The sequence below is a fragment of the Ascaphus truei genome, chromosome 8, assembly GCF_040206685.1.
Source record: "Ascaphus truei isolate aAscTru1 chromosome 8, aAscTru1.hap1, whole genome shotgun sequence".
NCBI lineage: Eukaryota > Metazoa > Chordata > Amphibia > Anura > Ascaphidae > Ascaphus > Ascaphus truei.
This window is the reverse complement of record NC_134490.1, coordinates 24,611,101-24,636,175: the sequence shown is the minus strand read 5'-3', so window position 1 is coordinate 24,636,175 and position 25,075 is coordinate 24,611,101. Positions and strand designations below refer to the sequence as shown.

The 25,075-nt window shown below is 46.3% G+C and overlaps 1 protein-coding gene across 3 annotated transcripts in view; it reads right to left on the bottom strand.

Moving 5' to 3' along the window:
- Nucleotides 1-8,545: 8,545 nt before the first annotated feature.
- SSBP4 (single stranded DNA binding protein 4) overlaps nucleotides 8,546-25,075 on the bottom strand; it is a 309,472-nt gene continuing 292,942 nt past the window's right edge. For all 3 annotated transcript variants that reach the window (XM_075610834.1, XM_075610835.1, XM_075610836.1), the window contains 5 exons: nucleotides 18,968-19,038; nucleotides 16,018-16,096; nucleotides 15,063-15,091; nucleotides 14,631-14,732; nucleotides 8,546-13,032 (listed from right to left, as the gene is read on the bottom strand). In XM_075610834.1, the coding sequence (XP_075466949.1) occupies nucleotides 13,003-13,032; nucleotides 14,631-14,732; nucleotides 15,063-15,091; nucleotides 16,018-16,096; nucleotides 18,968-19,038 (311 nt within the window). In that variant the 3' untranslated portion in view covers nucleotides 8,546-13,002. The remainder of the gene's footprint in view (nucleotides 13,033-14,630; nucleotides 14,733-15,062; nucleotides 15,092-16,017; nucleotides 16,097-18,967; nucleotides 19,039-25,075) is intronic.

Genomic DNA, 25,075 nt, shown 5'->3' with positions numbered 1-25,075 from the left:
TCCATTTTAACATGGACCCTTATAACCTTAGGCCTGCCGTATTACACAGCTTTTCTGCACAGCCTGGGTTAAAGAAGTGCAGAGCCAGTAACCCTACTCACAGGCAGCTCTTTTGACCTTTTGGGTCTCATCAGTGTGAGAATGGTTGCCAGCTATGCCTTGGAACAAACCTCACACCAGTTAAAGATTACCCTGGGAAAGAAAACACCTAACCATTGGGAAACATTTTTTTTTCTTCCGTTTTGCGGATCAACTCTACTGATTTCATACAAGCTGAATCCTTCCCACCGGCGGCACGTATAACCATAATCTCCGGGGAACCCCAATTACCGAGGCCCAACCGGTGACTTATAACCACTCCATACAGATGTGTGCACGGGCCTGTGAAAAGAGCAGTGATACGAGTGTCTGAGTGATAAGCCCCCACATGGAAGAAGTAGGAAACCTGGAAACCAAAAATGGAGAATTCACATTAGAGAACATGCAATACTTACGAAAGATGACTATAGGACATGAACTGCTCTGATTCCCATCTCGCAAATAGTTTTAATAGTATCCCTTGGCACCTATCCTAGCCGCCTGCAGGATGAAGGAGTGTTAAATTGGGTAAGACTCAAACCCATCATCCCATTCAAACCTGATTCATCAGCTGGGCCCTTCCCCCTTGCAGTCTAATGTCTAAGTAACTCATTAAATTCTTAACCTGGCAAATCACCAAAATTAGAAGGTACAAACACTCTGCTTTACCAAATCGAGCTGCTTCCGAGCGATGAATAAACGCAACCTCCTGCTAGCTAGTTCTTCCATCTTCCAATAGCAAACCTCCAGGGCTGTTCTGCCTCCCTGGTACCAGCTCACCAAGGTGTAGGGTTTCCAAAGCTGCCACCAGTCTAAGGCTGCGCTTATAGTGCCGGCGACTGTGCCATCACGCTGCGGTCGCTGGAAAAATCAAATTGACTCTTGGCTTCCAGCGATCGCGACCAAGCCTTCTACTATAAGCGCACACGACGGCTGCAATACATTTGTTTTGCCGCGATGTCGCCGGCACTATAAGCGCAGCCTAAGTTCTTTCAAAACTAAAGCTGTCTCACATTTTAATCTGGTCTGTTACTGTTGCATACGCCTATAATATATATATTATCTCTAACTGTTCATGCAATGTCTTTATATATAATGTATAACCATGTATTTGTAACCATAACAATGCACCCAGGATATACCTGAAATCGAGAGGCAACGCAAAATGTATTGCTTCCTACTAAAACATTTTATAAATAAAAAGACGAGCAGGAACCCTTCCCTAAATTAAATGGCTTCAAACTCAGAAAACCAGTTCAAGAAATTGGGGTGTAATTGTTCTGCCCATACTAATAAGCACATTTGTTGTATACATTTCCCCCCAAAGCTTAGAGGGCAAAAAAAGAAGAGAACCCAGAGTCGGCACTGAGCGGCCAAGCTGATTTGCCGGCATGGTTAATGACAGCAATAGCCCGACCAAATTTTCCTGATCCTAATGACCAAATTGTCCTTTAAAAGCCCAGCCATCCCCCAATGACATGGCATAACCAGACCAGGCGGCTTGGGCTAAAGTGTTCCCCCCCCCCACACACAAATCACCCTCCCAGAGAAACCAGCTCTCAAAGATATCCTGGGCATGTAAGCCTTTTCTTTGCAGACTTAGGCCGCGTCCAGGGTGAGTGTGCGCTCGCGAGCTATGTGGTCAAAACAATGTACCTGAATTGTAGTGTCCATAGTGCGTGTGCGTGCACGTGAGTGTGGGTAGGCGTGATGCGTGCAGACAACATTTTTTGTCTGTCGCACTATGCCCTGGTCACGTGCGCGATTCAGCCAATTAGGGCGAACCGCTCACGTGACGTCATGGGCACACCCACCCGGAACACCCTCTCCATAGCCCCCATCGCACATCCCTGCATGCAAGGAATCGCCCGAGCAACGTGAGCGCCTGACGTCACGGCGCTCGAGCATGAGCGAGCGCATGCACCCTGGCCGCGGCCTTAAGAACCAGCTATCGAAAGGTATGCAATTGTAAATTAGATAAGCTATCAGTAATGACATTCTGGCAGCCAGGTACATGTTTGGCTCACAAATAAATGTTGTAGCGGGAGCAGTGAGGGACAAAACAACGCATTCAATTTATTACCAGAGCCGTCCCAAAATGTCAACTACATTGGGAACATTTCAATAAGGTTAGGTTGCTCACCAGCCAGTCAAACCACGAAGCCGGTCAACTGCCGGCATAATACGAGCCCTGCAGAAATGCCTCTCCCCACAGAACATTCTGCCTCTGTGAAACATTCTAAGGAACTTCTGGGTTAGGCCTCCTGCATCAGGCTGACCACAAATGGTAGATCTAGAATAAAGGAAACCTTTCATAGGCCAAGTAATTTTAATATGATGGCGAGGGTTAACAGTAAAGTGTTTGCAAAAAAATTCAAACAAAAATCCATCCCATAGTAGGCCACCCCCTGCATGGAAACGCTAGATCACCTAGTAATGATTAAACCCATCTTTAATTTTCTTGCTGAAAGAAGGGCTTCCTCAGGTATCTCAATTTCCCCAACTCAGCTTCTGGCAAGCGTAATACCACCAAATCAGTGTCGATACCTAGAAAACCAAGTATCTTAGTTGGACCTTTTGTTTTACCAGGAGCTAAGGGAACCCCAAATCGCCTCACTATGTCCATGAACATGCTGAGAAGTCTGGCACAAACATCTGTTCCACTATGGCCAACAAATAAAAAAAAAAAATCATCCAAATTATACCCGCTTCCTTTTTAACAACCAAGTCCAAGGACACAAACATCTCTAAATAGGCCCATGATATGGAATAAGCTGTATTTTTTTTTAATCACATCACAATCTGCTTTGTTTCATGTAATATTTTATTATCTTGTTTTTTTATAGCAATTCCTCCAGTGTTTTCTGCATTGCTAACTACAGTCCTCATACGTTTTTAATGATTGCTTGCTAAAGTGTCTCCGTGCATCGCGGGGAAGCTGAAGCCATTTTTCAGCTCTTGTTGAAATTCCCTGATATTTCTTCAAGTTCTTGACAATGGTCGTTTTGGTTTTTATAATCCGTTCTCTTCAGTTCATCTTCGCATTCAGATGTAATTTGCAGCGAACCAATCGGTGATCACTTCTTGTGTCAAAATCGGCCAGGACTGCGAAGTCTTTAATCGCATGTTTTTTGTTGGCTAGGACAGGGGTGCGTAAACTGCGGGGGCGCAACATTTTCTGGGGGCGGGGGGGGGGGGGGGCGGTGTTTCCAGAGACCCTGCACTCTTCCCTACAACATTTAAATTAAATGCCTGGTGAGCGCGCAAGGCTTCTGTAAGTCCCTTACTTTGTCTCCGGCGGCTTCTGGCGACGAATCGCCATGGGAACGTGGCACCAAATGACGTTGTGACATCAGAAAACCCTGGAGAAAAGTTAACGGGGGCACAGACAAAAAAAGTTTGCGCACCCTATGGCTAGGACATAGTCAATTCCATTCTTGATTCCATTACGTTCCATTCCATGTGGATTCTTTTTTAAGAATGAATTCACGATGTGTAACTTTTCACATTCAGAATATTCTTCCAAACCTGTCTCCCCGTTTATTCCAGTTGCCGTAAACCATATTTAACAACTGACGCTTCGTCTTCCTGCTGGGCACCAATCTTTGCATTGAAATAACCCACAATGTTCTTGAGGTGACAATTTCCTTTGCTGTTAAGTTGGTTGATTTCATGGTAGAGACATTGATGTGGAAGACTTCTTCTGTGACTTGATGTTGGAGCATACATTCGGATAATTTGAAGCCCGTGTCCCTTTGTCAACGAAATGATGATTCTGGCTGCTCTTTCTGACGAGCTTTCATTGTTCAATATGTTATTTCTCCATTTCTGATTAACAATGAAGCGAACGCCACTGATTTTTCAATTTTCTGTACCTCTGTAATAGAATAATTATCTGCTTTTGAGCTCAATGAGACATTAATCTTTTCTTCTTACTTCACGAAGGCCAACACTATCCTATTACATATTTTCAAACTCGTCTCCCAGTTCTTGCTGTGCTGCTTCACTAGAGTCCGGCTGTTGTAGGTAGCCAGATTGAGGTTTGAATGACAGCTTCTGTTTAACCTCTGAGGATTCTCAGGCCCCCTTTACCTTCATGCTTTCTACCTGAACACTGTCAAGCCCAGCGACAATCCAGCCTCTGGAGAATGAGGGCCATTGCTTTTCGGTATCTTTCATATAAGGGGGTGAGGCCTTACTTGCCATTTCGGCCTCATTTGCATGTTGGTAAGTACCTTTCCCACTATAGCTGGGGTGTATTATTTAAGCTTTCATAGTATGGTTGAACCTGCCAGCAAAAATGCCACTGCACATCATCCTGAACACCCGTTGCCACCTTCCTGCCACTTGGAGGCAGTGAGATAAGGATTCGAGGGATAGAGATACATACAGTACTGTGCAGAAGTATTCACCCCTGCAGATTTTTCACATGTTGGCACCTGAGCATATTCCACAACACTTTCAAATTAGACTTTTTAACGAGTCCAAAGTGATATAGTTAGAAAATGCATATAGAATATAAAAAAGATTTACAGAGCAACACATTAATCTCAGTTGCATAAGTATTCAATTTATGGGGATCTCCCCTAAGCCTGAACCCAGACATACACACCTGATTTCACCCATGCCTCCCTGCCATCTCTTCCCCTGTAAATTGTGTTAACCCTCTCATTTTAATATTGACTAACCTTAAAACTCGCCCCACAAATCAAGCATCCCAATAGTCTGAGTGTGGGACAGTAACCATGAGTGCAGTCACTCCTACCAACCATTGTGGCCAAGCACTGCCATCTATAACACTTATTCCCTCACCTGCTGTCTCTGTACATCTCCCATCATACCACTTAGGCCGAGTCCATAGACGGACAGGCCGTGCTGAGGCGTGCGGACGCTCCGCGCTGAGCCCCTGCATCCTCAATGAGGATGCCTTGAGAGGGGGCTCACGCGAGCGTCTGCAGGCGTGCTAACGAGATGGAGGTTTCAGCCGAGCGCCAAGCTGTTTTTCAGCGCGCTGTCGGCTGAAAACCTCCAATCACAGCACAGCAGTGTCGACGTCACGGCGCCGTGACGTCGACGTCAGTGCGTCGCAGGCGATTGGCCCAGCGACGTCACTGCCCCGCCTCCAACCACCTCCCCCCGGCTCCGATCGCGCCCGCTGGCTCACCTGTATGGGCATGAAATCGCCCAGATTTCAGTAGGCGAGCCTCAGCTCCAATCCCCCTAACATCCCCCTCATCCCATCACTCACCTACACTGCACCCATCTCTCTAACATCCCCCTCATCCCATCCCTCTCACCTACACTGCTCTCATCACCCTAACATCCCCCTCATCCCATTCTCACCTACACTGCTCCAATCCCCCTAATCCCATCACTCACCTACACTGCTCCCATCTCCCTAACATCCCCCTCATCCCATCCCTCTCATCTACACTGCTCCCATCTCCCTAACATCCCCCTCATCCCATCCCTCTCATCTACACTGCTCCAATCCCCCTAACATCCCCCTCATCCCATCACTCACCTACACTGCTCCCATCACCCTAACATCCCCCTCATCCCATCACTCGCCTACACTGCTCCCATTACCCTAACATCTCCCTCATCCCATCACTCACCTACACTGCTCCCATCACCCTAACATCCCCCTCATCCCATCACTCACCTACACTGCACCCATCCCCCTAACATCCCCCTCATCCCATCACTCACCTACACTGCACCCATCTCCCTCATCCCATCACTCACCTACACTGCTCCCATCTTCATAACAACCCCTCATCCCATCACTCACCTACACATCTCCTATCACCCTAACATCCCCCTCATTCCATCAGTCACCTATACTGCTCCCATCCCCCCCAACATCCTATCACTCACCTACACTGCTCCCATCGCCCTCATCTCCCCATCCCATCACCCGAGATACTGCCTCCATTTAACAACACATTTCATCAGTGATAAAATGTTAAAAATACAGAAAATGTTGCATTTTAAACATGTTATAAATGAAATGCGTTATTAAATGGAGGGAATATCTATGGGTGAGTGCTGGGATGAGGGGTGGATGGATGATGGGGATGGAAGCAGTGAAGGTGAGAAAAGGTGAAGCGCAGACATGGAAAGGGTTTGGGATTAACCCTGGTTACTGGAAGGATTTGCATCAAATCTCCCTGCAATGCCCAACAGCCTCTTTGGTAGTGAAGGGGTTAATAAAAGGTTGGAGGACAAAAGGGTTTGAGGGGCAGAGGAGTGAAGGAGAAAGGTGAGGAACTTGGGGGGGTTAACTGGGGCAGGAGGTAAATGCCACAGGGAGGGAGGGTGAGTGAAGGGGTTAAGAGTGAGAGAGGAGGGGTTATGACCTGTATTCCTGCTCTCACCGCTCTGCTGCCTTGTGCTGTTTCAGAGACATGGAGCTGCCAGACGCTGCTCCCTCCCTCCCTGCAGTGAGAAGCACCACCCGCTGCAGGAGGGAGTGAGAGCAGCGTGTCAGCCTGCAGCCCCGATCCCTCCCAGCCGGCAAGTTCCGAGCTCCGGCTCTCTTCCCCACACTCTACTGGGAGTTCCAAGGTTAGGGGGCCTACAGGGGGGCCCCTAACCTTTGGGGTCCCTAGGCACGTGTCTACTGTGCCTTATGGGTAATCCGTCCCTGCCGGGGTGTAATCAATCAAAGTGGTTTAACTTGTAGATCATTTCCCTCCGATACATAAAGACTTTAAAGCTGCAACTTACATAGTGATCCAACAAAGCAGCCATGAAGACTAAGGAGCTTTCGAAACAAGTCAGGGCTAAAGTGGTAGAGAGCCACAGAGTAGTGAGAAGGGCACAAGAAAACTTGAAAGGCGCTGATTATCCCTCAGTGAAGGCCATCATTAAGTGTAAGATCCATCATACTTCCCAGATCAGAAAATAAAAAAATCCGGAGCTCTTATGAAGAGTGTAATACAAGAATATTAATTCAAGTGAATGGTGTTTTAAAATCAATAAAGGCTGTGCCAGTGAAAACACAATTAGTGAAAATAATGCAACACAATAAACACAGTAACTCGTGCGCAGTGAGTGATGTGATTATATGCAGCTCTTAGACCCATAGAGGATGGTTCACACTTATCCTCTACAACTACCCAGATCAGGTCAAAGTGAGCAGCCGGGCAAGCAGGAAACCGGTTCGGGATCCCGTCACTGCAGGTTTCTCAAGGTCATTATTGACGTCAAAGTTCGGTGTCTGAGATGGGAGTCAGTCTTCACACAACAATAAGCCGGTCCCTACACAAAGCTGGCCTGTATGGATGACTCAAGAAAGAAGCCATTACTCAAAAAGACTCATCTTACATCCCCGTATGGCGTTTGTGGGGGAAAAAAAAACCATACAGTATAGATGATACTGCAGAAGTGTGGGAAAAGGTTTTGTGGTCAGAAGAGACAGAAATTAAACATTTTGGTGTAAATTTCAAGCTTTACATCTAGCGCAAGCTCCACCCTGCACATCACCAAGTCAGCACCATCTTCTCTTCAGCAGGGGCTGGAAAGCTGGTCAGGATAGAGGGAGAACAGATGGTGCTAAATATAGGCGAATCCGTGAGGAAAACCTGTTTGAGTTCAGCCAAGTCTCTGACACGGGGGAGGAACTTCACATCTCAGCAGGACTTGGGAGTCCATCGACAATCCCTACCAGGTATCAGATTTGGATACATTTTGCAGTGAAGAATGGGCAAAAATGTCACCATCCTAGAACAGACCTATCCATAAAGACGCAGAGCAGTAATTGCTGCAAAAAGTGCTTCTACCAAGTGCTGACTTGAGGGGCTGAATACTTACTGTACATTTCCTTTGCTGACATTTAACCTCCTCATAGAACAGTGTTGAGTTTAACCCACTACAGCTCTGCACTGTAACTTAGAATAAACAAGTTTGTTTGAAAAACTGCGCATACATGGGAGCAGTGTAGGTGAGTGATGGGATGAGGGCCTTAGCTCGAGTAAATCTAAAGAAATGTATTTATTTTGAACACTTTATTTAGATTTACTAGAACATTTTTGGGCTTTTAAATGTTTTTAAACAAAGTACGAGAAAGGGCCCCCAATATCTTGGTGCCCCTGAGGGTCTTAATCCACCACTGCCTGGGGGAAGGGATAACTCCTGTATAACTCCTGGGTGTGACCATCTGTAAGAGCCTTGTGGAAAAGGATTTTTTCTCTTTAATCCGACCAGTATTTTAAATGTTAAAAAAAACTTTCAAAATACCAATACCACCTGGGTTTTATTTTACCTGAACTGGCGGCTCCCCCGGAGCTCCTCAGATGCTCCCCTAAATCCAGGGACTTATATATACACACACACACACACACGTTTGCAGTTGTGAGTCTATATCAACCTTTCTATGTACAGTTGCTATAAATCTTTGAACCAAAGAGTAAACCATGAAATGTGTCACGTTAAGAAAAAGAAAGCAGCCAGATGTATGAAAAAAATCAAATTACATTTATTGATGCAGTTTTTGTTTTTGATAAGCAACTTTCAGTCTAAAGAATCTTTACAATATAAAGAACATACAAATGACATGATATATATATATCCTACACTGAACAACTAAAATCTAGGACTGAATTCTATTCCTACTAGCAAAATACAAAGCAGACTCGTGGGAGAACGCTTTATATCCAATACTGTCATATCATAAAGAACAAATAACAGTACAGTTTTATTTTTATTTTAAATTCTGTCCTAATGTTACAGTATTTTACATCACACTAGAATTACGCAAACATTGCAGGAGAAAAACAAAAAAAACGAGGTATAAAAATTAAAAATAAGAAGGAAAAAGGAGGTGGGTTATTAGCATTTTCCTGTACAAAGTTGCTTTGGGATACAATAGAAAAAAAATAAAATAATATATAAACTAAAAACAACGAAAGAGCACAGACGTCTTTTGTAATGAGGTCCTTTATGTTTAAAAAAGAAGAAAAGAAAAATCCTTCATATGAAAGTTAAAAGTTGTCCCTTGTTATGTGAAGAGACAGTTCACTGCCCCCACGTGAAGTTTATGTACAGTTACTGCTCTCTGGACGTGTTGGTGCTCTTAACCCATCACGGGTGCCGGGAGGGGCCTGCCAAGGGCTCGACCTGCCCGGGAACGAGGTCCGAAAGGAAATCACAGTAGTGTTGCAGGCAGAAAAATGCAGCAACCTTGTAGGTAATCGCGATGCGTAGCTATAGGAGGCCCCCAGCCAAAGTGTGGGCCACAGTCGGGTCAAGTGGTTGCATGGTCAAGAACTCAACCCTATTAGGGACGCGTCTGCGCCCCTATTATTAGCTTTGAATTCGACCATCTCCCTAAACCTGAAGTACCGTTTGTTAAAGCAGCAGCACTAGTACAACATCCTAAACAAGTCGGATTCCCGGGGTGTACAAAGTGGGAACGTAACATCAACGGTGGTCCGGCAGATTGATTTGCATCCATATAGTGATTAGAAATCCTAACTGGGAGGGGAGGGGGTTGTGCTTTTATAGCACGTTTCCTTACTTAAAGCGGAATATTTATATGTAATTTAACTATAAAGTCATTTTTGTTATTTTTGCTCCCTACAAAAACATCACTGGGTATAGTGAACACCTGAGTAAGGTAAGTGGCTCTTAACCCTATTCCTAGGGGACACTCCAGCCAAGCCAACCAGCACCAGACCCTTCGTGGTACCTCTGCGCATAAGCTGATCAGGCTGGGGGTATCGGTGTACGTATAGTGTTTAAACCGCACCCCCACCCCCTTTACCCTCTCTCTGGCTCGGCCCAGCATGTAGTACCTTCTAGTACCTCGCCAAATGTTAACATTGCCCAGTGCTTGGATACTCCTGCTGGGGTCATTTGGAGGCAATTCCCAGCATTAACCCATCGCTGAAGGCCTAGAAGGTATTTGCTCAAGTCTTCAGACTGCAAAACTGGGAAGGGGGAGGAAGCCAGATTTATTAAAGAGGAGGAATCCCATTGGAGGTAACTGGAGTTTTCCCTTTGATAAATCCGGTGCTGTTTTGTCCCAGTTTGCAGTGGGAGATGCCAGTAAACAGCCCCCTAATCTGATCTGCAATGGATGTGAAATAGAGTTAGAGATGGATTAGTTCTGACCAGCAGGAGAAATGACTGTCGGACAGACAAAGAGCCAAGTGGGTGTGTTGGGAGATTCCAAAACTGGAACAGGCTCGCAATTCCAATGTGATATGGATAGGACACCTACCTAATTCCCAATCAGCCCCTGAGATGCCACCAGGCCAGTCTGGCTTTTCAAATTGCTACTAGTTTAAAGTTCCCTTTATATTTCTATGGGCAGCTTTAGGCCAGGTCCCCAGTGGCTTTTGCGGTGCGCGCTACGGCGGGAGCGTCGCACACAAGGCATACCCCTCTATGGGGCAGGCCCCAGTCGGTGTGTGTGCGTGCGCGCACAAGCCACGATGCGCAACCGCCTTGACCAAAATACAAGATTTTTGTCTCCCTCCCCAAACAAACCAGTTGTTTATTGTTTATGTTTCCAGACCCCTCTCCCTGTATCCTCACTTCCTCTGGGTTACGAGGGCAGCAAACCCCTGCAACTTACTGTGCAGTCAAGTCAGGAACTTGAAATACAAATTCCTTTAATTTTCGGGTAGATATAAACCTTAGGAACATATGATTTCACAAACAAAAGAGATTTTAAAAAAAATGAACCGTCTCTAGTACTGCTGCTTTATACTAAGATCGGGGTAAGTCGGACTATTTAAAGGGACTTACACCCACCGTCTCACTGCGTTACAAAGTTATACTGTGTGGAACACCTTTATTAGTGCAGACGCAACCCACCAGGCTGTATTTTATTGTCCTTGTAATCAGTGCTGGTTTGATGGCGGTGATGTCGGTGCCACTGCACCGGGCCCCGCGGTTACAGAGGCCACGCGCTCTTCCCCACAACAATTAAACTGATTGCCGAGGGAGAGTGCAGTGTTTCTGTAACGGTCTTACCTTCTCCATCTCCTCCTGCAGGGTTCCTCATCGTGGCAACGCTATTTGATGTCGCGGCGTCATGATGAGGGACCCTGCAGGAAGAGACAGCGAAGGAGAAGGTAAGAGGCCCCGCACCACAAGTCCTGCACCGAGCCCCGCAATATTCCCAGCCGGCCTTGCTTGCGTTTCAAAGCAGCAACAAAGCTCACCTTGTTTGTACATTTTCTTTTACTTGCCTGAATTTGAGGGTGTCCAGAAAGCCGCCTGCCCGGGTCTTACCGCAAGAAGCCTTCCCAGTCAAGAAATATTAAGGTCCGTTATCAATAGTTTCCCGTCTGCAAAAACGAGGGCAAAACTGGTGCAACAACACTGCATCCAGCTTATCAAACAAGATTGCCCCACTGATAAATCTGGAGTCGTTTGTTTTGCTCCAGTTTTGCAGGCAGTAGACTTTAATAAATATGCCTTTAAAGGTGCAATTTCCCCCCAATATATTTGGTCAGTGAGCTCCATGTAATGCCCAGGAAAGCAGATATCCAATTTTACTTTTTCCTAGTTGTTTATTTTTTTTTAACAAGGCCCGAAGCCTGCAGTAGAGTGTTCACATGGCAACACCTGCTGTGTATTCTCACTTGCTACACTCCACCAGGCGGCACAGAGATGTTTTCCATTCAGACTACAAAGGATTTTATCATAAAAAAGGTCCTAGCTTAATCTTTTTAGATTAGGTTCTTTAAATTCTGCTAATGCCACCAAGTGAGACATTATTAGCAGCCATTTAGCATTTGAGCTCATTTTTTAGAAATAAAATATACAAATTAAATGTTTTTTTGTTTTTCTGTTTTTTTTTAAATAACCAGAAAAATACTAGAAAGGTGGAAACAGACACTAATGTACAGTATTGGGAAGAAATCTTTAAAAAATAAACATGCAGCAGCAACTAATGTTTCAGGTCGGTAAGGACCAGCACAGATATTATTAAAGGTGTCATCCGGTCAAAAATCCAGCTGCCAATTATAAGAACTACCTGATAATATTTTACAACCAAAAAATAACTTGCAGGAACTTACTGACCAACATGTTTCGTTTTAAGGATTGTCATGGATATACTATGGTTGTTATCTCTTCTCCCAGAATCCTCTGCTAATCTCTCCCCCTTGCAGTGTTTTATGAGCTCTCCCCCTCAAATAAGGGCAGTGACATCAGCAGACTGGCAAATAAAGCTTCACCTTATACTATCTTCCATGTTGTTCTACCCCAAATAACGAGCGATTTTCTCCCGCTTAGGCTGCAGGAATGTCACGGAGTTAACTTTCAAAAGGATCACCGTTCCTGTTTAAAAGAATAATCTGGAGATTGCACCTTTAATAGAAATATTTTCTCAACTGGAGTTAAGACCACAGTGGTTGGATTCCCCTAAATTCCGCAAGAAAAAGAAAAAGGGGGGGGGGGGGGAATTAAATTGCAAAGAGCATGGATGGCTATTTCACGGCCCAAGGAACCTACAACGTAGATGCAGTTGACATCTTTCAACCCATCCCAATTAACCAACATACCATTACTGTTCATTTTATAGATACTACAGCATGTTTGCTACAGTACGTAACCCAAGCTCTGAGAGCAACATTTGACGGTCCAGACGAGGTCCCCTTGTATCTGCAAGTCGGGTATTGGCAGAAGAGTGAATGACAAAGGGACTTCCAGAGGGTCGGCCCCTCCCCTCAGCCCGCGGTTCAACGGTTAAAGTCATTGCAGAAATGCAGTCCAGTCGTTTGCTCTGAATGTTTTAGTGTCTCTGAAAGGGATGCGCGGAGCCTGTAGGATGAACGCCTTTCCTGCTTTTAAATATACAATTTGCAAAAATGTGTTTGTAATCCTCATTCGCTTGGCATTGGAAGTCTTCCACTGAAGAGGCATCTTCGGAGAACACTCACTCCAATGGCGGGTCGGAGGGTTTCACACACTCATGGTCATGCTGGGCGAATACTGCGCAGAGACGGGAGAGAAACAACACACTTAGCCAGTGGTCAAATGAGGCGGTCAGCCCTATTTAAACTCATTTACTGCATGACGATGCAGAACTCGGCTTGGAAACTCCTAATGTATTTCTTTTTCATTGGTGCCCAGAAGAAATCCTATGCAGCGGTCCAGAAAACAAGCTGTTGTCAAAATGTGTTAGCAATTGGCTTCCCTAAACAAAAGATCACGGTGCTAATAGCAAATATCTGACTTGCTTTCATTTTTTTGAGGGGAAATGACAAGGTTTTTTCCTTAGGGACCTCAGAATGGTTTTGGTCAACATGTACTGTACTGGTCGTTACCCTTATCCCATCCTGTGGTTATTAGAGCAATAAAGATTAGGGTAGAGTGGGGGGGGGGAGACAAAGAGAGGCGAGGGGGGGAGACAGAGAGAGGGGGGGAGACAGAGAGAGGGGGGGTTCTGGCTGTACAAGCACTTGCTGAACACAGTGACCAAAGGAAGCAGCCAGAGGAAATAAAAGCCCTCCCGAGTCTCAGCTCATCCTGTTTACAAACCAACTTTTAAAAAAAAGGATTTAAAAATACGTATAGGTGTCAGATTTAGGGTCACTTTGCTCCTTTTAAACACCTGTTCCATGCTCTTCGCAGCAGTTTTCTTTGTGCTAGTCTACCATTCCTGAGATACCAAGCACAGAAAACACAGGATGGGACAGAATAACTGGCATGGACCCTCCGCTGAATTAGCAACGCCAAATCAACAGGAAACAACAATGACTTCTCTGGGAACATTTCAAATGGGGTTTATTTGGGCATGAAGCCAAATCCTATTAGAAACTGGGATCTCACCATATTTTAGATGGGGGTGCTGCTTTGCGCTGATTAATATTTGTGAGCGTGTGTGTTCTGCACATTTCTACGCGCAATAATTTAGGGTTGTGACATTTGTACTGAGAATTGGACCTTAGGACAGAGTTGATAGAATTTAGCAAACATCATTGTACCGCTGTGCTTCTGAAGATCTAGGAACCGAAACGTTGACTGTCACAGGGGGCTGGGAGGGCTGAAGTTCCATGATTTTCAATATAGGGGCCCGGGGCCTCCTTGCACCTGGTAAAGTGGCCACGTGGCTTGCAAAGCCCATCAAAGCTCAGCATAAAATAAGGCAGGATTCCTACTTATGTGTGGTCCCTTACTCAGGCTCCCGACACTTCCCATGATAGGATACTTTCAGGTTATCATGGGAAGTGTCAGGAGCCTGACTGTAAACCCTTTAATAAACGAGAGAACAGTTTTTGACAAAGCTTCACTGGTTGTCTGACTCAATTACTGCCCTCTCCCGAGCTCGTCCGCCATTTTGTTTTTCCAGATATCAGCGCTTTAAGAGGGGGTTAAAGCCTCCGGAGGTGAAGTCATTTCGAGTGGCAGCAGGAGTGTTCTTACGCAGCGACGTTAGAGAATAGGATACTTTCATAACCCTAATGTGAAGTGGGGTCCCCAAGTATCGCCTCCTCAATATACAGTGACTTCTGCCGACTACAGGAAGTGCCTGCAGTGAAGTTCCCACCCAGAACAGATGGAGTGATAAAGGCGGAAGATTTCCTTACACTTTCGCTTTGGAAGGGATTTAAGAAGTTCCCGGCCATCTCTCCATCATCGCGAGGTGTCCCTGGGGGGTTATTCATCCCTGCCATGTTATTTGGAGAATTCTGCAGGAAACAACATAAAAACCCAGGTTAAAACATGGCATTTCATTGCAGTCCCATCCTGAAAATACACACACAAATGAATTAAACAGCACCCAAATACCTGCTACGGGAGCATATGTAGTGGTGTATAGGTATAGAAGTATATTAACAGGGTCTCATACAGAAAAAGTTAATTACCATAGCAGGACTCTATGTATACATCTTTCAAAAGAGCTTTGCCCCAATGTTTAGGACGTGTTAAAATAACGCACTTTAAACACTGTAAGTATATCTATATATTCATTTAAATAATACTGCTCTCAAATAGTAAAATATATTTATATTCCTTACCTTTGGCAACACATCCATGTCTCCGGAGCCTAAAATAAAAACAATAAGAGGGATTAATTCTAAAAAAAAAAAAAAAAAAACTCAGAAATGTCTTACTACATTCATTAAAAATATATTTCTTGCAGCATACAGACAAATCCAGTTGCAATATGTATAACTGGAAACGGTTTGGCCACAATTTAGATATAAAGGGGCAAAACGTTGGTACACATGCTTTACTAAGCACCGATATGAGGTGTCGCACCCCGTTAACTACCATTCAAGTCAATGGAAGTGAACGTCAGATTGGGCACGCTACCCCGTACCTCCTGCGCTTGCAGAATCTGCCCCTTAAGAAAAAATAAAACCATAATGCTGGTGAATTACCACCTGCAGTTATCAATAAAGCCACAAGATGTCACTATCGCTTCACAGATGTAAAAGAAAGTGTATATTTGTATAGAGGGTTAGAGATTACGGGTACATTCACCAACAACTGATGTGGGGTATCACCCCTCGATATTTGACAGTAACACGTGGAAAGGGTTAAAGATGACATTACATGGTTTTTAAAAAAAAATAAACAACGGATTAGCCCAATTACTTTATCAATAATTGGTCATAGTTTATCCTGCAAATGTTGGTAAACAAAATGTAAATACAAGTTACTTGTTGTTTACATGTTGCTATTACTGCCCCCACTGCTAATTACAAAAACATTGAAATGATTTTTCACATTTGTCAACAACCTAACCTCTATTTTACCAACATTTATTCTGTGTCTTCGCAGACCTTTTGTGCAATAGTATCCCACTATATATATGCAAACTATTAACCCTGAGATACTCATACATACATATACACACACACACACACACACACACACACACATTATATATATATTTATATATATATATATATATATATATATATATATATATATATATTATATACACACACATACACACACACTTACCTAGTGATCCATTCATATGATGAGGTTCCATAGCGCCCATTCCTCCCATGGGGCCGTCAGGACCGGGGCCCATCGGGAACTGCAAGAAAAGGCAGATAAGGTACAATTCTGTATGCTCACACACTGCTACGGATCCCTGGACTCTATTTAATGGGCTGAAGCAGTACCTCAAACGGCAAGGTCACTGCACGTGTATCAAGTACAAATCTCAGGGTCAACTCTCCTTGTGACTGTGGGCAAGTCCCTTTATCTCCCTGTGCCTCAGGCACAATTTGATTGTAAGCTCTGCAGGGCAGGAGACCGATTGTGCCTGCCAAATTCTATGTACACATCTAGGTACGGTCTGAAAAAGTATTATGATATTATGTGCTCCTGGCAGTGTGGCCCTTTTCAACATGCCTTAGTTTCTTACAAGTGCCTGACATGAGGACAAGTTTTATTTCGAATTCCTTTGAAAGATCTTGCAGCCGCCTGCCTGGCCCAAATGTGCTGAAAACCCAGAATGCCATCGTATCCGTCAGTAGATCAGAACCATGGTCCACACCTAGCCTGCCCATTTTCCTACCTGCCCGCAGACCCCATCTGATCCGTGTCTTTTTTTCCGTATGTAGGATAACCTTATGCATATCCAAAGCACGTTTGAATTCCCATACGGTATTAGCCCCTACCACTTCTGTTGGGAGGCTCTGCCATGAAACAACCACCTTTTCCGTGAAGAAGAACTTCCTCACATTTCCCCCTGTCCTGCCAGCCTCCCGCTTCAGAGAATGACTTCTGCTTCTAGTTCTCCTCTTTCTTTGGAATATGCTTCTCTCCTGCACCTCGTTCATCCCTTTACATATTTGAAAGCTTCCATCATATCCCCCCTCTCCATTCTATCCTCTAAGCTGCACATAGTAAAGCAGCAGTTCAAGCTGCCGTTTAAAAAAAACAAAACAAATAATAATAATTTTTCCATTCAATATGTGCATCAATACAATCTACACACTGACAAGTAATTAGATAAGTTGCCGATCGCTCCGTTCTCCTGTGATCGATCGGCGAAGATTTGGCTCGGGGTTCACTAAATGGCTGTCAGTGCAGCAGAAGAGGACCCAAAGATGCAAAGTTCTGTGGGGACGATCATGTGATCAGTCACTAGATACAATTGTTTCACTGCTAGAAAGAGGGCAGGGCTCGAAAAGGGGTGTGCCAGATCCTGTTTCAGAATAGGAAGGGGATGTGACTTTGTAAATGGTTGCTATAGGAACAAAAAAGGCTTGTTACATTATAATATATATATTTTTAAAATAATTAAATGCTACAAGTCTCATAGTACAGAACTGATTTATTAAAAATAACACGTAGGATATTGCTGGAACTGCAGCTTTAAGGTCCTGTAGTCTTTCTTGATAAGACTTATACGAAGATGGGGCGTGATCCACTGAAGGGGGTGCTCAACTCCAGTCTTCACGCCTTCCCAACAGGTCAGGTGTTCATGATATCGCTGCTTCAGCACAGGTGGCTCAATCAGTAGCTCAGCCTTTGACTGAGCCACCTGTGCTGAAGCTGGGATATCCGGAACACCTGGCCTGTTGGGAATGCGTGAAGACTGGAGTTGAGCAAAATTGGTCTACAGCAGAAGTCCCATCAGGAGAGATTACAGACTTGCGGTTTCCCTGGGAGGCATCTTTAGTGCAGCATCCTTGCCGGTGGTACCATGGAAAAATCAGGTGCAGGTGCAGGTTAAATACTTCCATGGCCGGATGATAGCAGCAGGAGTGGGGGACAGGTGGCATAGAGGGGCCATGCCACACACACCCTGTGCCTCTTCCGTGCTTCCATGTGGATAACTGGATTCTGTGCAAGGTCATGCGTTGCCGTTACCTGATCAGTCTGTAATCTGCTGCAGCTGTTAAGAGAGCGGGGCCCTACTCGCTGGCGAACATTTAGCCCCGTTAACGCGTTTTGGATTTGCAATGGGCCGAGAGCACTCAGTCATTTAAATATCCGTTCTTCGTATTTTAAACGGTGGCTTTGCAGAGAAAGGGGACGATTGTTTGATTCACAGCGTTACGTATGACACCCCCTCCCCCCAAATGGCCATATTGTATAGCTATTTCTCCACCGCTACATTTCTGTAACGGAAAGCTGCTGGAGGATTCGAGTACATCATGGGCTGATCCGTTTCCAGCTTCCTGGGCCGGGCCCCATCATGCGATTGCTGCTGCAGCGGTCACATGATGAGGAAGTGCGGGGGAACGCGGGACCCCGGAACTGGCAAGATTAAGACTAGCTGCATCAGTGCCTTTGTGTGTGCAGCAGCAGTGTGCCTTTGTGTGTGCAGCAGCAGTGTGCCTTTGTGTGTGCAGCAGCAGTGTGCCTTTGTGTGTGCAGCAGCAGTGTGCCTTTGTGTGTGCAGCAGCAGTGTGCCTTTGTGTGTGCAGCAGCAGTGTGCCTTTGTGTGTGTAGCAGCAGTGTGCCTTTGTGTGTGCAGCAGCAGTGTGCCTTTGTGTGTGTAGCAGCAGTGTGCCTTTGTGTGTGTAGCAGCAGTGTGCCTTTGTGTGTGTGTGTAGCAGCAGTGTGCCTTTGTGTGTGTAGCAGCAGTGTGCCTTTGTGTGTGTAGCAGCAGTATCTGTGTGTGTGTACCAGTGTGTCTGTGTGTGCTTACCAGTGTGTCTATGTGTGCATCAGTGTGCTAAGGTGCGAATGTGTGCATCAGTGTGTTAACGTGCGAGCATTATCATTGTGTGAATGTGTGAGTGTCCGTGCCGGTGTGTGTATCAGTGTGTTGGATAATTTGTGCAGTGGTTAAAGAGCATCAGGTACTAGATTTGTGGGTCACCCACTACCAGTGTCCGCGGGAATCGTTAACCCCTTCACAGCCACAGCAGCCAGCAACGCGGGCGATTAACATGACACGAATCGCTGCTCACGCACTGCAAGATCTGGCCCGTATAAGGATACTTACATTGGGTCTGCTCCCTCCAGGGCCTATGGGGTTCATCATTGTGTACATATTTTCACTGGAGTTTGTAGAATCTGTAAAGAACAAGTAAAAATTACCTCCAATGACTATTTGTGTTTCTATTTTTTCATCCTAAATCCAAGCGAAACGGGAATAATACGGGCTGTCTATTTCAATCAAAGAGTCTCGAGGTAATGACACAGATAATAAAAAATAATTAAAACAACCGATTCATTTATACCAAAACTATCAAAACAAAGTTGCTTTAAATAAAGAGATGTGATAAAGTAAACATCTATCAACTCCCATTAGTATTCCAGCCCTGTTCCTAATTATTTCCTAGTCACTTCATGAAGTTTCTTATTCACCCCTAAAACAAAAAAAAAGTACCACCCCAAGGGTTTAGCGTGTGTGTGTGTGTGTGTGTGTGTGTGTGTGTGTGTGTGTGTGTGTGTGTGTGTGTGTATCGTCGTTGTAGAGGTAAAAGTCATTAACTACATTCTTTACTGCGGAAAAGGCGATTTGATGTTCTTCTTGACAGGAAAAATTCTGTATTTAAACAGGAAGGTATTTTGATATAACAAATTCTAAAGATTAGGTGTCTTTAAGGAGTCATTACAATACTTTTTCTGTACCAAGCCTATTTTCATGAAGAAAAGTAAAAAATGCACTTAATGAGTTTTCCCTGTACAACGACTATCAAATATATATATTTAAAAAAAAACAGCTTCACAATACAATATATATATATATATATATATATATATATATATATATATATATATATATATATATAAATAATTGATGCAACGCTGTAAGCATTCAGAGAATACAAGTACAGTTGATCCCTACCCTGGAGAGCTCACAATCTATTATTTTTAAGCATAAGGCACAGGGAGGAGATAAAGAAAAAAGAAGGTAGACTGTAAAATGAAAAGGAAAAGTAATCATTTAGAACATTGGTGGGCAACATGTGGTCCTCACGGACTTCACCTGCGGCCCCTAACCGCTTACCCGCCCAGCAGCCCGCTCTCCCTCTCTCCACAGTGCAGAGGGAGTGGAGAGGTTACTGGTTTGGATCTAGCTTCTTCCCACTCCCTGATCTCACTAATGACAGAGCTAATCTCAGTGTATGGATGGAGAGAAGTGGGACAGTATTCACCAGTGCACCAGCGTTAAGAAGCTGACTGCAGCCGTGGCTAGAAGCTTCTCTCCTCCAATGTCTCCTGTAGCTGTGCACCACACAGTCTATAATCATCATCCTCAGCCCTTGCCTATCCTGCTGGATGAAGCCTCCCCAAGGATCTTCCAGGTACTGCGGTTGCAAGCCTCTACTCTCCATGTTGCTCCAACAAATTTTCTGATTTCATTTGCTCATATTTTTGATCGTCGTCTTGGTCTTTTAATCTCTCGTGAAATCCAGTTGAGTACCATCTTTCTCTAACAATAATAAATTCTTCTTGCGATATGTCTGCCCACTGCCATTTAATTTCTTCACCCTCGTGATGCTGTCACAGACTTGTTTGGTTTCGAACTCCTTCATTCTTTTCCCAGTCTCTTTGGGTAATACCCAGCATGCATCTCTCCATACTACTTTGCATTGTCTGAAGCTTCTGAATCATCTTGGCATTTAGGATCCAAGTTTCACATCCATAAATGAGCACGGGCAGAATACACTGGTCAAAAACTTTTTTTCTTGAGGCACAGTGGAAGGTTCCCTTGAAATATGGTCTTGTTTCTTCCAAATTAGATCCATCCCATCTTCATTCTCCTATTGATTTCATTCAAAGGGTTTCCATCCATTGTTACGTGCCGGCCAAGATAGACAGTCTTCGACTTCTTCTAGTTCTTTTCCATCTATTTCAATATTTAAAGACTTGACACATTTGTTGAAGATCACTTTGGTCTTGCTGAGATGCATACGGAGCCCCGCATTCTTACTTGCTTTGGCAAGTTCTCCAATTTGTTGCTGGAGGTTTTATGGACTTGTGGCAAAAATAACAATGTCATCTGCAAATCGTAAGTGACTCAAATATTCACCATTGATTTTTATTCCTTTATCTTCCCAATCTAATGTCTTGTACAATTCATCAAGTATTGCAGTGAAAAAGCTTTGGTGACATGGAGTCTCCCTGTTGCAATATAAATATATATATATATATGTAACGGGTATTCCCCCACCCAATCGCAGATTCTACTGTGTGAGTGCAGGAAACATATATTGTTACTCAGGTGTGGTGCATTACCTGTTGGCTCACAGGAGGGCTGAGCTTCCGCCACGGGGAACCTGGGGTAATTATACTAGGGGTGATCACTTACAACATCTTCTCGGTACAGCGCCTCCACCTGCGATGGCTCCCACCAGAGGGGGAGTGGTTCCTCGCAGGACAATCAATAATACCATACACAGTGCTTTATATAACGAAGGACTTTACTAACGACTAATAATGATAACCTGTGTCTCTCTCACGGTGAGACACTAACAGTGACGTCTCGCAGGACGATTCCCAAACACTAGGTGATCCCACCCAGTGTCCCAAGAACCCCACCCAATGTCCCGTACTCCTACAGAGATAGTCAATGGGTGACTGCGCAGTCACTAAGAACCTCTAGGCCTGTTGGTGCACATGTGATGGTATAATACCTGCCGAGCACTCCGGTGCTCGGGTCAGCAACAAACTTCTCAAAGGGTCAGACGTGTGATGAATCCTCTGATCCAACCGAACTCCTTGCACGTGCGGACCCCGACGTGGGTCCGAACCGCTTCACAGGAACCGCAGCGTCTGCTGTGTCCCTGTCTAATCTAAGTGGTACTAACGTGACAGGAACCCTAACCTAGGGCCTGTCCCTGTAGTACAGCAACCTGTAGTGGCTTGGGGAACTCCTAGGGCCTGCAGGGGTAATGACCTGTCCCACTCCCCCAACTACCCAAGTCCCTTCGGTAAGTGATCTGGAATGGACTAGAGTACTCTTCCATGCAGTACTTGGGCGTCTACCTACTGTTGGCTAGCCTAGTGCAGATCCTCTCCAGAATTCCTGCTCTCAGTTACCAGTTTATCCCTTCAGACATCCTACCCCTAGCGCTACCTCAAGGTGACTAGAACAGCTATAGCCCTTCTCCAGACCCACTACTCTCTGACTAGTCCCAGCGCCTACAGCAGCAAGCTGTAGCTCACTGGAGGTTGGCAGTCAACGTGCTGCGCAACAAGGTGCCTGCCTGTCAGACCTCACGGCACTGACAGCCGTGACTCTGACAATGCAGCACTACACTAAGGGCAGCGTCCCTATCTTGGGCCTCCCTCAGCAATTACCCACTAACCTAGTGGGGAGTTGGGGCCTACCTGGGGTGTGGGTACCTATGGGGTGCAGGAGCTGCTCTCGCTCCCCGCACCTTACTTCCCTACAGCTCCCTGACTCCAACTCTGCGTAACCTTCCTTTCCCAGCTCCCACTAATGTAAGTGGCAGGGTCCCTAACCCGAGGGATGCCCCTGGCAACACTCACCTTACTGGGGAGCTGAGCTATCTCGAGCCCTGGGGGTGCTGGCCTAGTACAGGGAGTCCCTGACTCCTGTACCCTACCTCCTTCCCTGGGCTGCTCCGGTCTCTGACTGATCTAACGTGCTGCAAGCCCGCCAAATGTATCTCTTTTCTCAGGGGTCTCCTAAGCCCTATTGGCTCCCTGGGGTCACATGGGGCTCGCAAAGGCTCTGGGGATATGTAGTCCCAGCTCAGAGCCTTCCCTGGTAGGCTAGGGGTTCGCGGGCTTTTCCCTACCTTCACTGCGCTTGCGCAAGCTTTCCCTGTCTCGGGGGCTGTCCCTGCGCCTACGCATCCCTGCGCATGCGCAACAGTATCCTCAATGGCGGCGCCCTGCTTGGCCGGCCGCCGGGACCTTAGAGACGCGATCGCGGCCTTAGCAACCGCCCGATCGCGTCCCCGGCAACCGGCCGCAGGCAGGAGAAGCCGCGCTGCTCCCTGCTCCAGCCCCCACCCTTGGAAGCAGCCGTCGGGTTTGTCGGCACCCGCGACCGAGCTGCTCAAGGGGAGGGGGGTCTCCAGGAGCCACGGGAGCTCCAGGCTACACTCTCCCCCTGGTGAAACTCCAACGACCTCGCTTGGATGGCAGACATAACCTGGTACACAGTTATACAATGAAAATGCAGGGCATATGTACAACCTATCACTGGTGACTTTAGACATCAGGTTACAATACAGTTCACATACCATACCCGAGGCCAGCTGAGCGTCAGCTGTTTGCTGAGACCATTCGTGGGGTGCCCCTAACTGATCAAGTGGGGGTACCTCACTTTTGCGTCCGTGAACCTCCCCCAGAAAAATTTCTTGAAGAGCACACCGGAGGGCAACAGTCACTGGTTCCTCGCTACTTCCTCCCCCTGGTGGAAGGAGTAGCACCATGTCTCTGAAGCAGACCTTTACCCGGTCACCCGCGGCATGGATGCGGTAGACCAGGCGGCCAGGACCTTTTCCGCGGTCCACTACTTGGCGAATGGCACGCTCCCTTTTGGGCTTAAGGGAGGCAATTTTTACTAAATCCCTCGCCACACAGTCCTTGTCCCTACGTACTTGCGAGGCTTCCGCTGGGAAGCGAGCAATGGACAATGTCTCTTTCCTCAAAGTCTCTGTTTCACCTGGCAGGGGGTAAAGGGTAGATACCTTACCACTGTGGTGATTCACGGTAGCCAACAGGTCCTCGGGGACGCTGTCAGTTCCCACCTCGGCTGTATCGGGACCTGTCCCCGGCACTTCTGGGACAGTCCACTTACTGGCTTGAAACTCGGGAGCGTTGGATCCCGGTCCTGGGACCATTTGAGTCGGAGCGCACGGGCTCACACTCGGTTCAGGAGCCGTAACTCTGACCTTTTTCACGGCCACCTCCATCGGAGCCTGTGGGGGGCAAGGGGGTTCCTTACCACTCTGCTGGCTTGCAATGGTTTTCTCTTCTTGTGGAACACTGTCAGGTATCTGCGGTGCTTCACCTGACACCACGACAGAGCTGACTGTTCTCTTCAACTGAACGGTAGGTGGTAGATACTGGTCCACTCGCATGGCGGAACAGCTTTCTTCTAGGGGGAACACCTCCCCCTGTGATTCCTCTGTCTCACTGCTGGGGTGGTTCGCCGGTAGGCGCATCGCCACCGATGGTTCGTCCTTTTCCGTAGCTGGCTGGGCCTCAGTTCTTCCCGCTTGGTTGCAACAGGGAACCAGGGCAGCCTTGTCTGTCAGCTCCTCCACCTCCGTGGTTGAGGTAGAGCAAGTAACAGCATCTTCATCTCTGTGTTCTGCCATCTGAGATTCCTGCTTGGGATCTGGGACTGTAGACTGCAGCAGCACAGGCTTTAGAAACTGTGCTCCGCAACAAGCACACTTGGGACCCCAGGTCGGTTTGCCACCTGGGAAGTCACACTGGTCACAAACACATCTTATGCACCCGTCATCCTCCACCACTGCCACCCGCCATTCTATTGGTAGCCTAAAGGGGTTAAAGTCCATACCACCAGATAGATTCAAATCCTTTTGTAGGCACGGGCACAGAAGAAAGGGTATTTTTCCTCCTTTTGTCCGCCATGCCCCATACAACTGCGGGTGTGTTTCTCTACAATCTGTACTGTCTTTAGTGGGAACAGCGGTTGCTGATCGCTGTTCACTGAGCTTGCTCCCCCTGGTGGACTGTAGCAGCACGGGTTGCAGGGTCGGCGCCCTGCAGCAGACACATAAGCGTCCCCAGGCCAATTTACAACATGGGCAGTCACCCTGGTTACAGAAACATTCCAGGCACCCATCCTCGTTCGCGTCGTCCAACCGCCCCTTTATCAGGCACGTCAAAACATCAAGGTTCATACTACCCAACGGACTCAACGCTTCTGTCATACACGGGCACACCAAAAAGGATACGCACCCGGCTTTAGTCGGCCAGAGTCCATATAACGGTGAGCAATTTTCTTTGCCCCCAGTACTTTCTTTGATGGAGACAGCAGTTAGGGGTGAAGGCTTACAGTACTTGCTCCCCCTGGTGGAATCTGAAGGAGGGGCTCGCTCTATCACTGAGTCACTCACATTGCGGGGGCGGAGCTTAGGGTTTCCCGCCAAAC